The sequence below is a fragment of the Varroa destructor genome, unplaced genomic scaffold, assembly GCF_002443255.2.
Source record: "Varroa destructor unplaced genomic scaffold, Vdes_3.0 BEIS01000006.1, whole genome shotgun sequence".
NCBI lineage: Eukaryota > Metazoa > Arthropoda > Arachnida > Mesostigmata > Varroidae > Varroa > Varroa destructor.
Genome location: NW_019211459.1, coordinates 1,554,838 through 1,572,912, shown reverse-complemented (window position 1 = coordinate 1,572,912; position 18,075 = coordinate 1,554,838). Strand labels below are relative to the sequence as shown.

General features: G+C 41.3%; 1 protein-coding gene across 6 annotated transcripts in view; it reads right to left on the bottom strand.

Annotated features, from left to right (window-relative positions):
• Positions 1-148: 148 nt before the first annotated feature.
• Positions 149-18,075, bottom strand: part of Myo81F (unconventional myosin 81F) — a 38,489-nt gene continuing 20,562 nt past the window's right edge. For 5 of the 6 annotated variants that reach the window (XM_086992891.1, XM_086992890.1, XM_086992893.1 and 2 more), the window contains 17 exons: positions 17,801-17,937; positions 16,015-16,282; positions 15,377-15,613; positions 14,828-15,106; positions 14,509-14,635; positions 13,872-14,155; positions 13,393-13,715; positions 12,289-12,521; positions 11,878-12,011; positions 10,852-11,526; positions 9,781-10,647; positions 9,307-9,456; positions 8,930-9,159; positions 8,304-8,493; positions 7,589-8,075; positions 7,185-7,440; positions 149-6,915 (listed from right to left, as the gene is read on the bottom strand). In XM_086992891.1, coding sequence (XP_086849017.1) covers positions 5,184-6,915; positions 7,185-7,440; positions 7,589-8,075; positions 8,304-8,493; positions 8,930-9,159; positions 9,307-9,456; positions 9,781-10,647; positions 10,852-11,526; positions 11,878-12,011; positions 12,289-12,521; positions 13,393-13,715; positions 13,872-14,155; positions 14,509-14,635; positions 14,828-15,106; positions 15,377-15,613; positions 16,015-16,282; positions 17,801-17,937 — 6,609 coding nt within the window. In that variant the 3' untranslated portion in view covers positions 149-5,183. The remainder of the gene's footprint in view (positions 6,916-7,184; positions 7,441-7,588; positions 8,076-8,303; positions 8,494-8,929; positions 9,160-9,306; positions 9,457-9,780; positions 10,648-10,851; positions 11,527-11,877; positions 12,012-12,288; positions 12,522-13,392; positions 13,716-13,871; positions 14,156-14,508; positions 14,636-14,827; positions 15,107-15,376; positions 15,614-16,014; positions 16,283-17,800; positions 17,938-18,075) is intronic. The other variant, XM_086992892.1, reaches the window with a different exon arrangement.

Sequence of the window (18,075 nt, the reverse complement as noted above, 5' to 3'; positions counted from 1 at the left end):
CCATTGATAACATGCATGAAAAAGCTGATTAGTAATAAGCTATGCCTCGACTCTATATTTCAGCTTAATGTATCTTTTTCCTACAAACTCCTTTATAGCATTAAAAATCCGTCTCTAGTTAGGTTTCTAATAGAAAACAAGACTCGAATCATTGCTGATGAGAAATTTTAACGAACTGGATAAGTTTACTTTATTGAAGTGACAACGATCAATTTGTGTATATACTGTGTATATCTATTATTTATTTTAATTATTCTTTTACATAAACGCATAGGCAATTACGAAATCATACTTATCTATATATATTTATACTAGGTTGTATTATATCATTTATGCGTGGAAGAATGAACATAAGAGATCGATCTTCGGTTTTGCGTTGAAGATCGATATGGATTCAAAAGCGCATATCGCGTAGTCTACAGTATATTTTGTAACGTTTTTTTTTGCGCCATTCCAAAGCAACTGAACTGGCAATGAATACAAACTGAAGTTGAACATTGTTAAGGCTAAGAAGCTTCGCTCCGAGCTCGAAACCTACGGAGATCTTACTATTATCATTTTAGATAGGCGCTGTGCCGAGATTCGGTTCTGCGAAGCCAATAACCACTTCGATATTCGAGGCGTCCACACGGCTTCAAACCTCAATGTATTTAGTTCTCCTTAAATCTATTTATCTTATTAACTAATAGACAATAGTAATAATCCGTGTGTGAAATTCGCCAGATGTGTATGTTTGTGGGTGTCATCGCGCAGGGTCTTTGATCTTTCCGCGCGCAAGCCTAAGCAGTACCAGATTTTCCTACTATCTGGACTCATTTAGTGGCGTGTCTTGGCACAGAGCAAATACTGGGTAATTTCCGATTTGTACTATTGATAACGCATCAATCCACTATACAGAACTAATTGTGTGTTTTTATCATAAGTACTTATGTTAAACACAATAGTGTAACATACTAGAAGAATAAATAGATCGTAAACGAAAAAAATTAATCGTAAATAAAAATAAAGCGAACACAAATCATAGAAGCAACCAAGCAACGTCCATAGGAAAAACGAGCTTTTCTAAAGCTGTACTGATATCACGGGTTACGCACCAACACCGCAAAACGGGAATCAAATAGTATCAGTCAGCCGAAACAAACGGATCATGGGTGTTAAGCGATATCACAAATCCTCTAATGGGACGAACTCTTAGAACTCAACCGCCTCTGTACAGATCTCCTATTGCACCCTAATAGGGACGGGTGGCATAGAACATAGACACATTAAAATGGTACATAAAAGTAGTAAAAATAGCCACGGATAACAGCAATGCCTCATAGAAATGATGTTCGATGAATTCAAATATTTAGGCTATAGCTTCGCCTCTCTATTGTGAGTGTGTGTTTTAACAAACCATAGATTTATCGTTCATTCACCACCATGGAGCTTTCTAACGGGCGTGCGCTTCTTGTTTAGTATTTTTCCGATACCCTGCTATATCCTTTATTTTACGATCCGCCTGAACCTAAGGTGTCCATGTGGAAAAGATCAATTACAATGTGTTTAGGTGTTAACGCCGACTCAAGGAAAGGCGCCATTGATCTCTGAAAGTCTTGACCAACTAAGTAAACAAACAGTTGGAGACAGCTATTTTCCTTTTTCTCCAATTAGCCGACCGCATTGTTACTATTGTTATATTAAAATCATCCGCTTTGTAGTCGGAACCGCCAATGTATCTTTTCTCGCATACAAGGTCCATGGTCTTTCTAATTCTGATATATGCTCTTCTCTTTTGCATACGTTACTCGTGTTTCATTTTTCCTATGTATTATTACCATTTATTATTTTCATTATCACCTCTCTCAAGAATACCGTATTTTTTACGCATCTTGCTAGCTTTCTTCTAGCGGTGATTCTATGGAAGATATCGTCGGAACTCCGAAGATGCGTATACGAGGATTTCGTTATAGATCACTCGACATGGTCACCAAGCCCGTACAGCCACGGAATTGTCATAAAGTTATTATTCATTATTATGGCAATTATTTATTGAATAATTATAATGTCATTTGCAGTACATACATTTTCTACTTCATCACCTATGTATTGTACGTACATACACGTATGTGGGGGCATGTGCTGTGATAATGATAATAGTACATATGTGTATTGTACCAGTGCTTCAACTGTGACCTTTCTGTGAATTTATTAGTGCAGGGAAGCGTTCGTGTTCTCTACCAACTTCGTCCAGATTAACGTGCTTTGCAAACATCCGTACGAGATCCTGTAGGTGTTTGTGTCTGAATTCTCCTTCTGTTGTCATTTGATAGTAGTTTTTTTCTTGATCATTAAGGCCAGTTGTATTTATTCTCTGTTCGTTGCTTAGAACAGTTTGTTCTTCAGTGCGTCGGCTTTGTCACCTCTTGAGGTAACATCGGAAATTTGACCTCCTTATCCAATCGTCTTGTTTCTCGTACTCGCTCATGTTATTTTTTTCTTCAAATATATTTTCACTAGATCAGGATTATGTCCATCTGTGTATAAAGTTCCTACATTGTTCGTATTTGGCAGCTTTGTGAAGTTTTTTACTTACTGGCCTGTTTGTTTGCCAATTTATTGCTAATATTGTTCTTTTTTTTACACAGCTCGTTAGTATTATGCAATAAATTGCAAAGATGTACAGTGTTGTATACGTTTAATGATGTCTCACAGAATTGACGAATACAGGACACATTTATTTCTTGTTGACGTTCTTTGCTAGAATGTTGTCGCACCTTGTTTGTCGCCATAATTACGTTATATACACTTAAAATGTATTGCTAATCATCTTTATTAGGTACGTTGTTCATGTCAATAGATAAGCTGTACGGCACAACGCTAGTAAGGGGACACAAACATAAGCGCATGATCATAGCCGGCTAGTCAGGCGACTACTTTCATTAATTCAAGTTGAGTGTGATGTCGCCGTTCGTTGAGGTGAGGCCGAAGTGTACGAAGGTTAGCCAGGGCATCTTCTCTCGAGTATTTGACAATACGTATTTGAAATCACAGACTAGAACCAATGTGAAATCTAGCTATTTTGCTGTTCCGCACCACGGTGCGCAATCCATGCTGTAAACTTGCTCTTACGCGCCTTCGACTATTCAACCAAATCCATCCGTTGTTCGATTTTCCAATTCAGATTGTTCTTAACTAAGCAACATAAAGACAACATGAAGAACTAGGCACCGGGGAAGACACTGGCCATACCTAAGTATGGCTATTGGTCTGAAGCGAGTAAACAACATTCCTCCCTATTGTAGAAGCATTTTTGCTGTTGTGGTTTCTTTTTCGCTGTTACGATGATCAGATGTCTTCATAAAACAAATTCAAATAAAGCTCATAGAATCTCAGCTTGCGATATCTATATATATATATATATATATATATTAGACGATGTACTAGCCCTCTGGTGTATGAGAATGGATAGCCGAAGGTTGTTGATACGGTTACATTTTTATCACTAAACGACACTCCGAGTCACTAAACAACAGTTGCTTGCGGGATACGGCGACGGGCCCTTCACGCAAATCTGCCATGACAGTATCAGGGTATTTAATATCATAGTTAGAGATGAGTCAAGATCTTAGACAAACCCTACATGCTAAGATATTGAATATGCAATAGAGAAATTAACTCCATGTAAACCGAAAATAATTTAAAGCCCTGCGTTTTTATTGTAGTGATTTTATTATATTCGATACCTACGCACGCAGCAATTTTATGCTGACTAGACACAGAAGTTGTTTTTACTGTGTAAAAATTGAGCTTTTTAGTTTTGGTCACCACGAATCCATTGAATTAAGGTCAACGAAGTGGGTCAGCTTTTTAGTCAGCTCGAACGAAAATTATTTTCGTATAGACAGCATATAAATATGCCTTGCTTCAGGTGTCTACTTTTAAGCATGGTCAAGGCAATATATCGTATGACTAAGCTCATACATATAAAAATGAAAATAATAAAGACAACATTAATACCCCTAATTAATATTTCTAATAACAACGAACACCAATTTACATTTTACGCTTTGCTCACATATGGTCCACCTTAATTATGTGTTGTTGTGTGTGCAGTCGGTTTTTATTTCCTTCCTTAACTAGTTTTTTATGGCAGAAGATGGCGGCCGAAATAGGCCTTAGGACTCGTATAGAAAAAAACTGCTGAAAATCAGTCAATGCTAAATGGCACATAGCACCCATTTGCAATACACCTACACATGCTTGACACGCTCGGCTCCGCAAAAAACTGCGTCCAAGATGGGGTGAAGGAATTATTATGCACTGAAATGCCCACTTTGTTTTTACTCGTCGCTATCCATCGATCACTCTATTAATCGCTCCCTCTTTCTTCTGGTCTTATTTTGGCCTTCCAGCGAGTGGAGACGAGTACCTGGACAATAATAACCGAGAGAACTGAGCGCGTTCTGCCTCACTGCCCGATCTATCTACCGTTGATCTGTTTGCTGTCTGAGTGTTTTGACTGACACGCACAAAGCGTGCACCATATGTTATATTATTGTATAAGCGCCTATGAATTCACTTCTACTTCGTTTCATAGTTTAGTAGTTATTATATATAGTCAATATCATTTGCTTCTGTTATCACTGTTACTACATGCGTGGCACTAGGTATACAGTGTACAGCGACTTCTGCTACAACCACCCGCCTCTCATGTTCTATATTTCATGGCGACATAGCTCGAACGTTTTACGTCTTATGGTGTCGTGAACAACTTACAAGCATATATGCATGTATGCTTCTAAGTAGCATTGTAGCCCTTCTTAATCTTCTGCGCTCCGAAACATTTCTTGCCATTCAAATCCAAGTACTGAGTACCTAACACGTCAAGCAAAGCGACCTCTATTTTTAATACAAGCCATGGCCAACTAGTTAATCCATCATAAAATATCAAAGTCCCGCTACCTATTACAGCAGCTGTTCTGAGCACACCGCTAAGGTATTTAGTTGCTAAGTTAAAATTCGTAATCTATATATCTATGTATTTTCGGAGAGTGCTGATAAAGGACAGGACATAAGCCGACCAGGAACAGGGCTGGCGCTTTTATGCTCAGTCGTTATTTGGCGCTCATAATGTCTTGCAAATATTATCATTTTTTTGCACTCAGTCCCTTGTTATTCATGATGTTAGGCTCTTATTTGCGTTAGATAATATCGCTATACATCCCTTTACCGTAGGTGTAAGTACCGCCCCATCGATCGCTCTGTTCCAGTGTCGTTGTTACCGCACGCTTGCACTCACGAGGTTTCCGCTTGAGTTGTAACGCATTTACGTAATCTTTGATTAGATGTGCGATATGAAGGGCTTGATTTGTGTTGAAAATGTACTTGGCGCCTTTATGGCGCTGGCCATGCCCGCCCATACCGCTGCCCTGGTGACCCTGATCGGCATGACCGTCCAGATGACGTTGACTCTGAGTGAACACAATGATTGAGGTCAATGAAGGTGAATAATTAACGATGTGCTCATAGTCACATGTGCAAAGCACGTTACGGGTGCGAATTTCAAGGAGATGCAAGCCCGTCTGGTCCACGGCTAGCCATAGTAGCTTCGGCCAAGAGCATGTGGTGCTCTGTTGTACCTCAAAGATGCTGCTGCCCCACAAAGGCCAGCTGCGAATGAATTGCAGAAAGGCGCCCTTGCTTTCCGGTGCACTCATACCAGCGAGGATCTGATGCTGGGCAACGACCGCGTCGGCAGATATCTGCTTCAACAGCCGCATCGGTAGACACTGGGCCATTACCTTGCGGTAATCGACAATAGTGTCGCCCTTATAGTCGCCGTAGTCAAGTTGTGCGCGCAACGAGCAAAGCATGACCGCCTCCTGTACGTTGATAGGGAAACGGTCAAGTCTTACGTTGTAGACAAGCTGATGAAAAATGAGCTCTTCTTCGACGGGATCGGTGAGATCGACGAGGCTATCAATAACGAGGTGCTTTTTAAACAAGAATAGCTGTTGCTTCTGCGGCTTAAGATCCTCTTTTGCGTTGGCGTTGTTGTTGAACTCGTTTCCCCCGTTTGCGCCGCCTGTGGCCGTTTCTTTTTTTGCCTGTTGTTGCTGCTGTTGCTGTGTAGTCCAGCGCTCCCATTTGGAAAGGGCGTCGCCAAGTTTTTCGTTGGGCGCCATCGCCCGTTCCGTTGTGCCGATGACTTCGTAGAGTGAATAACCATCGACGTCTGGACGCAGATTGAGGCGCTTCTTCACGACACTTACGACTTCTTGCGCGCTCGTGCAAGGATCGAAATCTACCTGCTGGAGTTGTCCATCAAGGAACTGGATACGTGTCCTACATGGATGACGACGCGTCGTGCATGAAACCTCTTCACGCGAGGGTGGCCATTTCCGTCCACGTGTTTCCATCGTACGCATGAGACATTTGAGCGAGAATTGAGCAAATTGTCCCTCCTCAGTCACGACGTCCATAGCGCAGTGTTTTAAATGAGCATGTAAATAGTGAAGGACATGTTTCTGCGTTGGTAGAACGAGCGAACACAGCAACGCTAACAGCTGCCAATGGCGAACATTGGCGCGACTGTTCGGTTCGGGATGATCTGTCGTCTGTTTGATGAGTTGCAGGAATAGCTCGTTTAAAAGAGTGTCACGACGCATACCACACTCAACGATCCATTGTGCCATCTGAATAAGGTCTCTTTGGCCGTGCCAGTCCTCATCTTCCTCTAGCAAGCCAGAGAAGATTAGAATACATGAAAACAACCGTCGAGCTGTTCCTTCTAGCTCTGGATCGGAAATAACCAATAAGGAATGACCTAACGGCACCCTACTAAAGGCCCAATATTCGTGACCGTATGACTTGTAACCTTCAGCTGCGTATTCCTGCCGAAGTGTGCTATATTTAGTTGCCCCTTTATGGAACCTGCGAAAATGAGCAATTAAACGCAATTTTATTTTAGGAGTATGAAAACGAGCAGAAATAAGACATATTGTTAGAGTTCCACCAGTGCTGCCATCTTAGGCGAAAGGTGCAAAGTTAATTTCGATGTTTAACAACTACGAATTAAGCAATTTCGCTAATTATTTGATATGCGCATACAATAACGCATGGGCAAAATATATAATTGTACATAATGGTATATTTTTTGTCGTTTTAAATCGATATGTAGTGATTTGAGGACGATTTCTTACTTGCGTAGTGTGTTCTTGAAGATATTGCCAGACTCTAGATCAATAGGTTTATTAAGCAAGCCGGTGTCTACAACGTTCTTTCTGCACTTCAGAACCTCTTGGTGCAGTTTCATTCGATCTTCAAAGGCCAGTCGCGTTTTTACGTTAACTTCGTACGTTGGTTTCAGCCAGCTGGCAATACTAGGCGCATAGGCCGAAATCAAGTTCGCAATATCCATCTTCTCTCTTGTTTCAAACATATAGCATTTGTGAATATCTGTAACAGAAATAGTCATATTAACGCACTTTTGCAAAATCGTTATTTTTGAGAAAAAAAAGTTTATATTTATTAACGATCCAGTTATTGCAGTAATAGACAAATCGAAAGTGGATGACGCTAAATTCTTAGACGGCTTCTATCTAACCTGGGATGTCCTTTGGCAATGTAAATGTGATACTGTCTTCGTCGCTAGCGACGCGTACACTTTCGAGTTCATTATATCGGTACGCATTAAGGATACTCTTTGTTTCAGCGTTGACGAGCAGAACTCCTTCGGCCGAGATACCCAACAACATTTGATGGTCATAGGTAAGAAAACCTCTACATTTCACTGGGTACAGCGTCGTACCGTACAGTGGATACTGCATGACAATCGAGAGATACCACACTTTGCAGACAAGCTCTGATTTTCCAGTACCATATGCCCGATAGGCAGCAGCAATAGCTTGGGAAAACTCAAGCTCGCTACGGCGGTCTCGTACGCGCCGTGGCAAGTAACCGGGTAGGTTCTTGCCAAATTTTTCGAGATTGTCTTCTGGTGTCGAGTTCTGCTCCGGTTCGCCCAGGATCACTCGCGCCTGAAGACCAGCGAGTTGCAAGGCGACTCGTTCCACGACGGGATAGTAGTCCATCTAATAGGAAAATGAGATTGAATTGAAGAGCTACATCTGTACATATCAATATAAAAAGTGTGACGAACAAAAATTATATGAATTATAGAATATATATATATATATATATATTATATATTCCTATGCAAGACTTAGAACGATACGCAACTGTATTTCAGTGTGAGAAATATTCGATATATACATAAAATTTCGACTTGAATACACGCATGACATTTTCGTAAGACTTACGCTGACAACGTCATGCACTGCCTGCGCATAAAGTAGGTCTACTTCAACTGGATCCTGGGGTATCTCCCGAATTGCTTTGAAGAGTCGCTTCTTAAATAGGAAACGACAGTCTCCGCCGCCCACTGCCAAGCTCGGAGTCTTTTTTGTGACGCTCGCGTATTTCGTAAGCTGCGCCGAGCTTCTCTTGTGCCTAAAAAAATACAAAGGAACATGCCGTAATGAAAAAGATTAAACGAAGTACATATATGTACTAATATTGCAAAATATTCAGGCTAAACTGGCTGGAATCTAGCAGCTTCCTTAACGCTGTTTATGGAAATTCGCCTATTTGTTTATGCTAATTATCGATGATTATCAAATGATCTGATTGGTCCGATGGTTGTAACACAAAACTACTGTTGACATAAATACTAACTGGCAAAATACTGTCAATCTACTAATAATTACATTCAATTGTGCTATAAAGCTAACTCTGGAGTGCATTTTCGAAGGTTCAGAGAAAACATTTGGTGATGTCGCAAGCGCTAACGTTGTTTTGCGCACCAACGTTGGCGCATTATGGCTCTGGCTCTGCGATATTGCGTTCTCGGCAGTTTTGAAAAAGAAATTTGACAGCAAAACCTTACAGTTCCCATTGATAGATGATATCCGCTATGTAGTCGTAAGTTTTGAGCGCCTGCCGTCGATCCGGATTGTACTCAAAGATAATCCATCCTTCCGTGTTCTTGAGGCCGATCTTCTCAGCGAAGGCCTTGGTTGCCTGTGCAACTGTAGTCGAAGCAGACACTTCCACGGCCTTACTTCGCCCGTCCATGAGGAACAGGCGACACAGAAGCGGCTCTCGTCGACGGATTGCCTAAGGCGTTTGAAATGTTTTAGTTACTACAGTACGGAAGAGTGTTCTACTAAAGCGTTACTCAAGTGGTTTTCGAACAAATAAGATCAAGCAAAAATTGGCCACAAGGAATAAAGAAAAGAAAACGCTTTGGGACATTTTACTCACATCAACTTCGTGCTGCGACGGAGGACAACGACGACCGACAACACTTGATCCAGCTGTGTTAAGTTCGTTGAGGGCATAGCGAGCAAACGCACGGACCTCTGGGTCTTCTGTTTCGCTGCTCGCCCGTTCGCGGATGAACATTAACAGATGCTATATTGAGTGAATACGATAAAATCAGTCAAGAGAAGATATCTGTTATTTATCATTTACGCATTGCCTAAACAGCCGGGAGAACGTTTAGACTTGAACCGATAGTAATTATATTTGATAAACAAACTGGTATTTAGTTAAAAAATATATGAGGATTGAAACCCGCTGCCCGTGTTCATCAGACACTACCGACTCGATGAGGAATAAACACTGTCTGCATAACTGCAAAAGACTAAAGGTGTCATATTCACGTTTGTGCGAACTCACATATGGTTATAGTGTATGCGATGGTACCTTCAGAAACCAACATTCTTTTGTGCGTACCTTTTGAAATGTTTTGCTGGGCTTGAAGCAGCCGATGCAAGCTGCGATCAGAAGCCATACTCGTCGCAAAGCGTCATGTCCGAGAGGATTGGCGGTTGCCTGACGGCACGCTTGTACGAGCAGCTCGTCTCGTAGTGGCTCATGTTCAATGGCCAGCTGACAAGCGGTCTGAATGAGAAGTACCTCCCCTTCGGCGCTGAGCTCACCTCGGACAAATTTGCAAAGATCCTTGAAATTGCTGACTGAGAGTTGCAACAGTTCGGAGTCTGTGATCGACCTCAGATGAGCCGACGGAATAGCGCCATGCTTGCAGAATGCCACCATCTCCTCGAATGATACAGCTTCTGAGTTTGCGACGGTACGGCGACGACGTGTCAATGTCCGCATCACCTGTGTCGTCTGCGAGCTTTGATAGAACTCCTTCGGGTGTTTGGCGAAATGTAGTTGCGCGAACTCGACCATCGAAAGCGCCACTCCCGCAGCCTGACCCTGTGCGCCTCCAGCACCGTCCAGGCGGCTTTTGCGGTTCTCTTGTTGCTCCTCTCGCTGCATCTCGCTGAGTTTTTTTTCGACGCGCTGTCGGCGCCGCTGTTCGCGTTCAGCGTTCTCGACGACACTTTCGGCGTTGCTGTGATTACCCGAATCTTGTTTCGCTGCACCCTGCTTGCTGGGAGTGGCTGGTGCAGGCGCCGAGAACGGACTAGTTGTTGGCACCTGCAATTTCTTCTCATTAGCCTGGGCCCTGTCTTTAACTTGCTGATCCTTCACGGTGGCGTTCTCTTTGGCAATTTGCGATTGGATATTAGTCTGTTGGGCGTGTAGCGCTCCCAGACCTTGCGGAGGCATGGGCGGTGGCGGCGGAGGTTCCTGTTAAACAAAAACTTTCGTTAAACTTGGTTGCTAACAGGGAGCGGGTTTATATAAAAAAAAAAAATGGCATGGTATATTTCTAAGAGCAGATTCAGGTTACACAGATTCGACGGTGATTCGTCGAAGGCACAAAATTAATTAAGAGTATAAAAACTTCCAAATATAGCCATACATAGTAATGAGGTCGGAATAACATCCTACCTCTTCATCATCCTCTCCGTTACACTCAGAATCCGTATCTTCGGGTTTAATTGGTGATGCTGTTCGAGGAATAGCTTGTAGTTCATTATCCTTACATTCTGCGTTCGTTGGCGTAGCCTTTGATTCGGGTTTAAGGATTTCGCGAGGTTGGCTCTTCATTTCATCTTGAAAATCGGCAACTTTCTCGATTGGCCCTCTCGTATTTTCCTTTTCTCCGAAGCCGTTTTGCATCGGAGGATCAGCGTTGGCTTCATCCTCTTGTGTAGGTTTATTGATCTTTGGCTTCGCTGGATCCTCACTCTCGCTAGCCTCCCCATGCGATTTAAGTTCTTCTTCACAGATCTCGGCACCGTCGGTAATCAGTTTTTCATCAAGAGGTGTCTGTTGTACTTCACTGAGGAATGAGAACATCTGGTCAAGATCCACCTGAACGCCAGCTCCACTGTCCTTGTCTTTTGCGACGTTAGTTTGATTCTTTTCCATCTCGGCGAGCTTTTGTCCAGCGTGCTTAACCTGCACCATCTCAGTAATGACAGCCAGTTCTTCTTGCGCGGCTTTGATGATGTCCTCAGCTTCTTGTAATGCCTTCGACTGAGCGAGCTTCTCTTGACGAAGTCGCTCTTGCTCTAGTGCTTCTTCGACCTTGCGGCGTTCGCGTAATGCCGCCGCTACCTCCTACAAAGCACATCATAATACATGTCTATCAAACAACACTTAACAGAAGTAGATCAAGATCATTTCTACGACTATAAGCAATATAAAACTATCTCTATTTTCTCTATATTAGAAACTCATTTCGCTCTTCAAACTGGCATCTACAACACACTACCAAACAAACCAGGATTCATTTGTTATTAAATAAACAGTGCTCTCAAGACTATGAACGCAGTGTGCCTCCTAATGGTGTCAGTTATATGGGGAAGCGCTGACTTTCCATCAAGTCACCAAAGTCAGGTTAGTGAGTACAGAGCTCGATATAGCTATATGCAGTACAGTGCAGTGCACGTTGATATATCTTTGACTTACTCTGGCAAACATTCCACGAACATAAGCTTGAATCGTAACCGCTGCTCGGCGCATCTTGTTGAAGCGGATCTTTTCTCGTCGAGCCCTGTAGTACTGTTGTAAAATGCAGGCAGCTGACTTCATCCTTAGGAACTCTGTAAGATAACAATAATTATTGGAGAGTGTATAAGCCACGCTTTCATTCATTCATTGTATTGTCAATGTTCCCGAGAAAGCATTTACGAAAATATTTTCACTGCTCTAATGTTTCTACTTTAGTCGACAGCAAAGGTTTTAATTAAAATTGAATTCTCTACTTTAAATAATAATAAAGCCAATTACAGGGTATGAGTGTCGCTGGGAGCCATTTCTGAACAGGATATAGTGGCCAACATGGTAAGCAGACAACGATTGTAAATAGTGTTTGGTTACCTTTACGGCGTTTCCAGCCCTTGTATTGACGCTGAATGACGATAGCGCTGTCGTGAAGAATTCTTTTGCGATTTTCTTCGAGGACATTTGACACGGAGCTACGGAGGAACACTTTGGTTTTTCCAATCTGCCAATCGAGGTCCTTCATCTTAAGGAAGTTTAGAATGACTTTAACATTATCTACGGGTTTCTCACTGCGCTTAATAGAGTATCGACGCTGGCCCATCAGACACCTGCATCAAGATACAAAATTAATCATAACAAATGCGCATAGTGGGTAATCTGTTTCAACAGGTTCACCTGATTCTGATCGTCATCAACAGTATTATTCTTATTAATAATCTAAATAATCCTACAGTCTCAAACGTGTATGCGTTTGCTAGTATGCACGTCTGCGGTGCTTACCTCAAAAACGGATTTAACGATCTTTATAGTCTTAGCTTGTCTAGACCAGGCTGCGACGAAAACAACATGTTTGGACTCCTTCATAAATCTTAAGAGAAACTTGGAGAAAATGCTTTGACCCCGACAACTGTTGATAGTTTTCAAAATATATAAATGTGGAGGGTGGCCAAAGTTTCAAGCAAAAAAAATGAACCTAATTTTATGGCTTTCTGTCATGTAAGGAGGTGGCTGAGAAAGAAAATCGAGGTTCTCGTACTGCTTACTTGTCTGGTTTTTCGAATGGAAACTACAGATAACTGATCCAAAAATACGGTACAGGATTTAATAATAGAATATTTGAATCAAACTATTGAACAATCTAAGCAATAAAGTAATAAAATTACTAAGGCAACGCAATCGAATGGCTTAACAAGATCAATCGTAACTGGCAAATGAGAGTAACGCAGCTGTGCTATGGGACAACTACAACAAGTCTGATTTAGAGCTGGGGTCAACCAAAGTAAATTCGTTTAAAATAAAGTAACAAGGTTGTATTAAGTATCGTGTAGTACGGATTATGTGCAACGGATATTGTGCATGCACCAACGTGCTTATAATTTACGAAATAGAAAGCTAGCGTAGTTCACATAAATCCACCAATATCAACCATATAGTTTAATAAAATAATGAACGAATCCTTATCCGTCTGGCATCGCGTACCGGTATTTTAGTACAAAGTCCTTATGCTCGACATGTGTGGGATAGCCCATACGTCGAATGTTGATGATCTCAAGCATCCCGAGATACTTGAGTTGGTCCGTAACTATTCTCTCATCAAAGAAGGCGGATTTCTTGCAAGCGTTTGGCTTAATACAGCGAACATACCACGGATTTGTGGAATGGAGGACGTCTACAAGGGTTGTTAATTGCTGGCGAAAAGCATCAGCAACCGTTGGTTTCGCCTTGCTCATCGTTCGTGACATAGTTATGACCGAACCAGCGGCCTTACCAATTGACGAGTTGTTATCAGAGCATCCGCCCGTCTGAAAAATTACACCAAAGTTTCCATAACCGATAGAACTATCAACGGATCATACCACATTTAAATGAGCGCCTGTCTCCTTTTTGTACTAAATATTCTGTTCTGCCATGTTTCTTAGTTTCCCTTAGCCATTCTGCCAGTCAGTGTGCATACGTACTGGATTATTCTCGCTGGACCTTTGCATGGTAAACTCAACAAGGTCCCGAAAGCGGACGAGATCCCTGACAAATGCATTTGATGCCTTGAACATAAGCTCGAACAAGGCGTCCACTTGGGCATCTTTGTTCTTTTCGAGAAAGCCACGGGCAGCATACATTACGCTGCCTGCGTAATGGCGAATGCCAAATTCCCTTTCCCACCGTCGACGATCTTCACCCTTCACGTAGTAGGCGTGATCGGCCAGTTCGCCGTGCAGTTTCGATACGAAGCTCTGGTCACTGCCTGCTCACGCAGAAATGAGTGCGCTACGTTAGAACGCTAAAAACGAAAACTTATATAACATCCGTACATTATAACTTGAACCCAACCTATACGGTATTCACCTATTGCTGCCGGTAGTTCAACTTCTATGTAGATATTTAAAACAGACAGAAGGACAATTAACCTTGTGCAATATATCAGGCTATGTCTAGAGCCAAATCTATTCTATAGCTATATCTAGAGCCAAGTGAATTGTGATCCAGACTAGATCTGCTACCATTCTTAATTACTGCATACATCTCTCATTGATTCAGCTAATTATTTGAAAATTACAATTCAAAAATACGATATTCGTATACTATAAAATCTATTACCTTTAGGCATACGGCATTCTTCAACGAGTAACCTCAAAATTCCCTTTGGAGGTTTCTCGATTAGCTCAAGACAGAGCGAATTGTCCACATAATCGATATGCTTGTATTTGATTCCTTCCTGTTGGTACTGTAAAAGGAAGCATCACACAGCAGCGTCTTTAAGGTTCGTGAAGTGCCTTTTAGGGTATGCGGTGTGCAATACGGTGACGCTCGCAACAAAAGCATACATTTTTACGTTTCTGCTCATGTGTTCATAAACAAATAATTAATTTAATACATCATATATGTTCGAAATAAATTACTACAATCTAGATCTTACCGTTTGTTGCTCGAGAGAGAAGACATAGTGATTAAAGAATTTGTGCAATTTTTCATTGGTGTAGTTTATACAAAGCTGCTCAAAACTGTTCTTTTCACTGCCAAAATCTTCGAAGCCAAAGATATCGAGGACACCGAGGAAGCGGCTGTCCTTTCCAAGTGTAGAATGTTCTTGGCCTTGATGGGTTTTAGGACTTGTACAACAATTGATAAAATCAATAACCCAGGCAAAACAGCGGCTGTACAGAGCTTTAGCAATAGCATGTCGATTTTGTTGAGCCTGTGGCAAGGTATGAGAACGATATTAGAACATATATATTATTGTCATGGTTACCGGAACGAGCTCACTAATAACACTAATTTACACGCGTTATTGTTAACGTTACACACGATTATTAAGGTGAACTTAATAATAATAGACATGGTATGTACTTGCACGAATATCTGGATCAGAATTGTATTATTGTTCATTAATACATCGTCTGGAATACTGATAATATAACCTGACAGTAAATTTGTTGCCCTTTGAAGAACGACTGTGTTCATTTACCTCGCTAAGTTTGAATGGAATCTCCGTGATGTTTCCACGAACCATGATTTGCCGATGTAAGATAATGTACCGGAGCTGGGTGAGTTCAAGCCCGAGGAGGTTAGCAACTTTGACCAGGGTTTCTTCATCATCAGCACTAAGCTGCGAGCTTTCGTCCTCCCCTCCACTTTCACAAAACTCCACATTTCCGAGCCAAAGAATTGCGGACAAAGTCGAAAACATCCCATCCATCATGTCCTGTGTGTACAACCGCAGGCATGATGTCGCAGAGAAGTAGTTAGCAAATGAAGCGAAAATCAGCGAATCATTTATTTTGCAACTCTTCCCATTCAACCACAAAGTCTCCCCGTACTTCTGAGAGACAACGACAAGCGTGCTGAGCAATAATGGCACTTTGAGCTGATTTCTTACAAGGACCTCGATGAATCGAGCTCGCCTTCGCTATACACACAATCCTACCTATATCAAAAAAAAAAAAAGAACTGTCCCCAACTCGTTGAGGCAGATCGCTTACTGTCATTCACAATAAACAAAAAATGCGATACTATTCAACCCGTAGGCAACATACGTAATTAAAATAGTTTTAAAAAAAAATTTGTGATTACTAAGGGAGAATTTTTTACAAATACGTGATGTACCTGTCCTATGCCGAGAACGCTGAGGGCTAGTCGCAAGGCATCAAACATTTTTGCATCATCGACACCTTCGATCTTTTCCACTCCCTGGTTAAGATATTTGTAACGGCTGCATTCGTCCAACATAAATTGTTGAGCGAATTCGTTTGAAGCACGGCCTGCCGCTATGAGCTGGTAGAACACATGATAATTTCGCTCCTGAGGTGATACCAGGGTAATGCGAGACTGCTCTAGCAAATAATCTTGTACGACACATCCTTTGATCTCGTACCTACACAGAAAACGATGTAGTACGGAATGATAGGTCCATTGTGCTTTGAGCCCAAGATACGAGTACTAGTTGTGGTAGATAGTGAATTATTTTATGTTACTAAGTCTAAAGCAACTCTACTTTACTATAGATGAAATCAGTAATGTCAGAGACCCATTGTCAGGGCTGCGACGATATTCCTACTGAATATCGCCTACATTCGAGTGGACTGATATAAGCAATCGTATACTTAAAAAAGCTGAGAGCCGAAGTAGGGACATCATAGTCAAGCCTTATTGTACTGGAGTGGCAGACGTATAATAAATATACAACACGTGAACTGACTGAAGGTCCGGACATGCGTGAGTTCTACACTTTCCAGTTAGGCGTTTTGAAATGGAACAATTGCATTTTCATAATAACGGTTACATGAACGGACAGGTGCGCCTCAACTGAATAATTTTCTATTGCGATTGGCCTACAGATAATCACAAACAGGGCCTAATGAACATAATGTCCCAGTCTGAGCATCGTTATCCGCCAGCACCACAAACTGCCGAGACACCAGAAGCGTTTGAAATACTTTAGCCTTTACGTCGCATTACACTACGGCACTATAGTGGTTAGCATTTGCAGTATATACCTACATATAGCATACAAATATTTAACTGATTAAACATTGACATAAGACCGATGCTATTTTAGATAAATCGCGTGTGGTATTGGAGTTCTGCGCATAGATCTTTTTGTAAGTACGCACTTTGCGCCATTGTGTCCATTGCACTAACTGACCTCCCCGGCATTCAGCTCATTTATACACGTATTAATTTCAAATCGTCTCATGACAGTATAAACGGAAGAATCCATTACTATTCCTTTAAAGAACAGTTTTTTTTTTTGTTTAATTATGTAAGTGTAGCAATTGTAGGTGAAGTCATCTAGTTATTTAACATTTTTTTTTATAAGCAATCATAGCACCACTGCCCACATTTTCACACGACAGGAAATTTCAAATAAAAACTATAGTGTAACGGCACAATAAACCCTACATGCGGCATAACGTTCAAAGGCAGCTTTTATTATTGAAAACACGCCTAGAAAGGTCGCTGGTCGACTCAGCATTTAAAAGAGGCCCACCGAAACAAGCATCTCTGCAAAATTTTACTTTTAATAATTGCTGGCAAGCTTCGATAGAGACGTTTACAGAGCTTTAAAAAGTTGATCACACTGATGACCGACGAACGTAACGTATGCCTTGAAAAAAAAGAGCGACGCAAAGACAGCTCGTGATACCTTATTTGAGATACGAGGTGGTAACGAAACTCACTGGAAACAGCGATCATCTACGCAGACACTTCAAAATTATTAACAAGTGTTTAAAATGAACCGTTAAAAATATCAAATTTGCAGGCATTCTTTGTAGATGCAACCATTCATTCGAAACTGATATATTGTATAAATAAAAGAAATGTTACTATAAAGAACATAACTCACAATTACTATACGTGAATAAATTCACTAATGGGGTGGTAAACTTGCCTTTGGTCGAAGCAAACTTGAATAAACTTCCCAAACCTAGAAGAATTATCGTTTCGCACGGTTTTCGCATTTCCAAACGCCTCGAGGATCGTGTTAGCCTCGAGAATTTGCTGTTGTACCCACGACGACCCTTGGCCCTAATTTCCAAAGATTGAAATGTTAAGCGTAAACGTATTCGAAAGATTACAGCTATTATAGAAAACAAAGAGAAACACCATAAATATATATATATATATATATATATACACGTCCCCAAAAACACGTTTAACTTTATA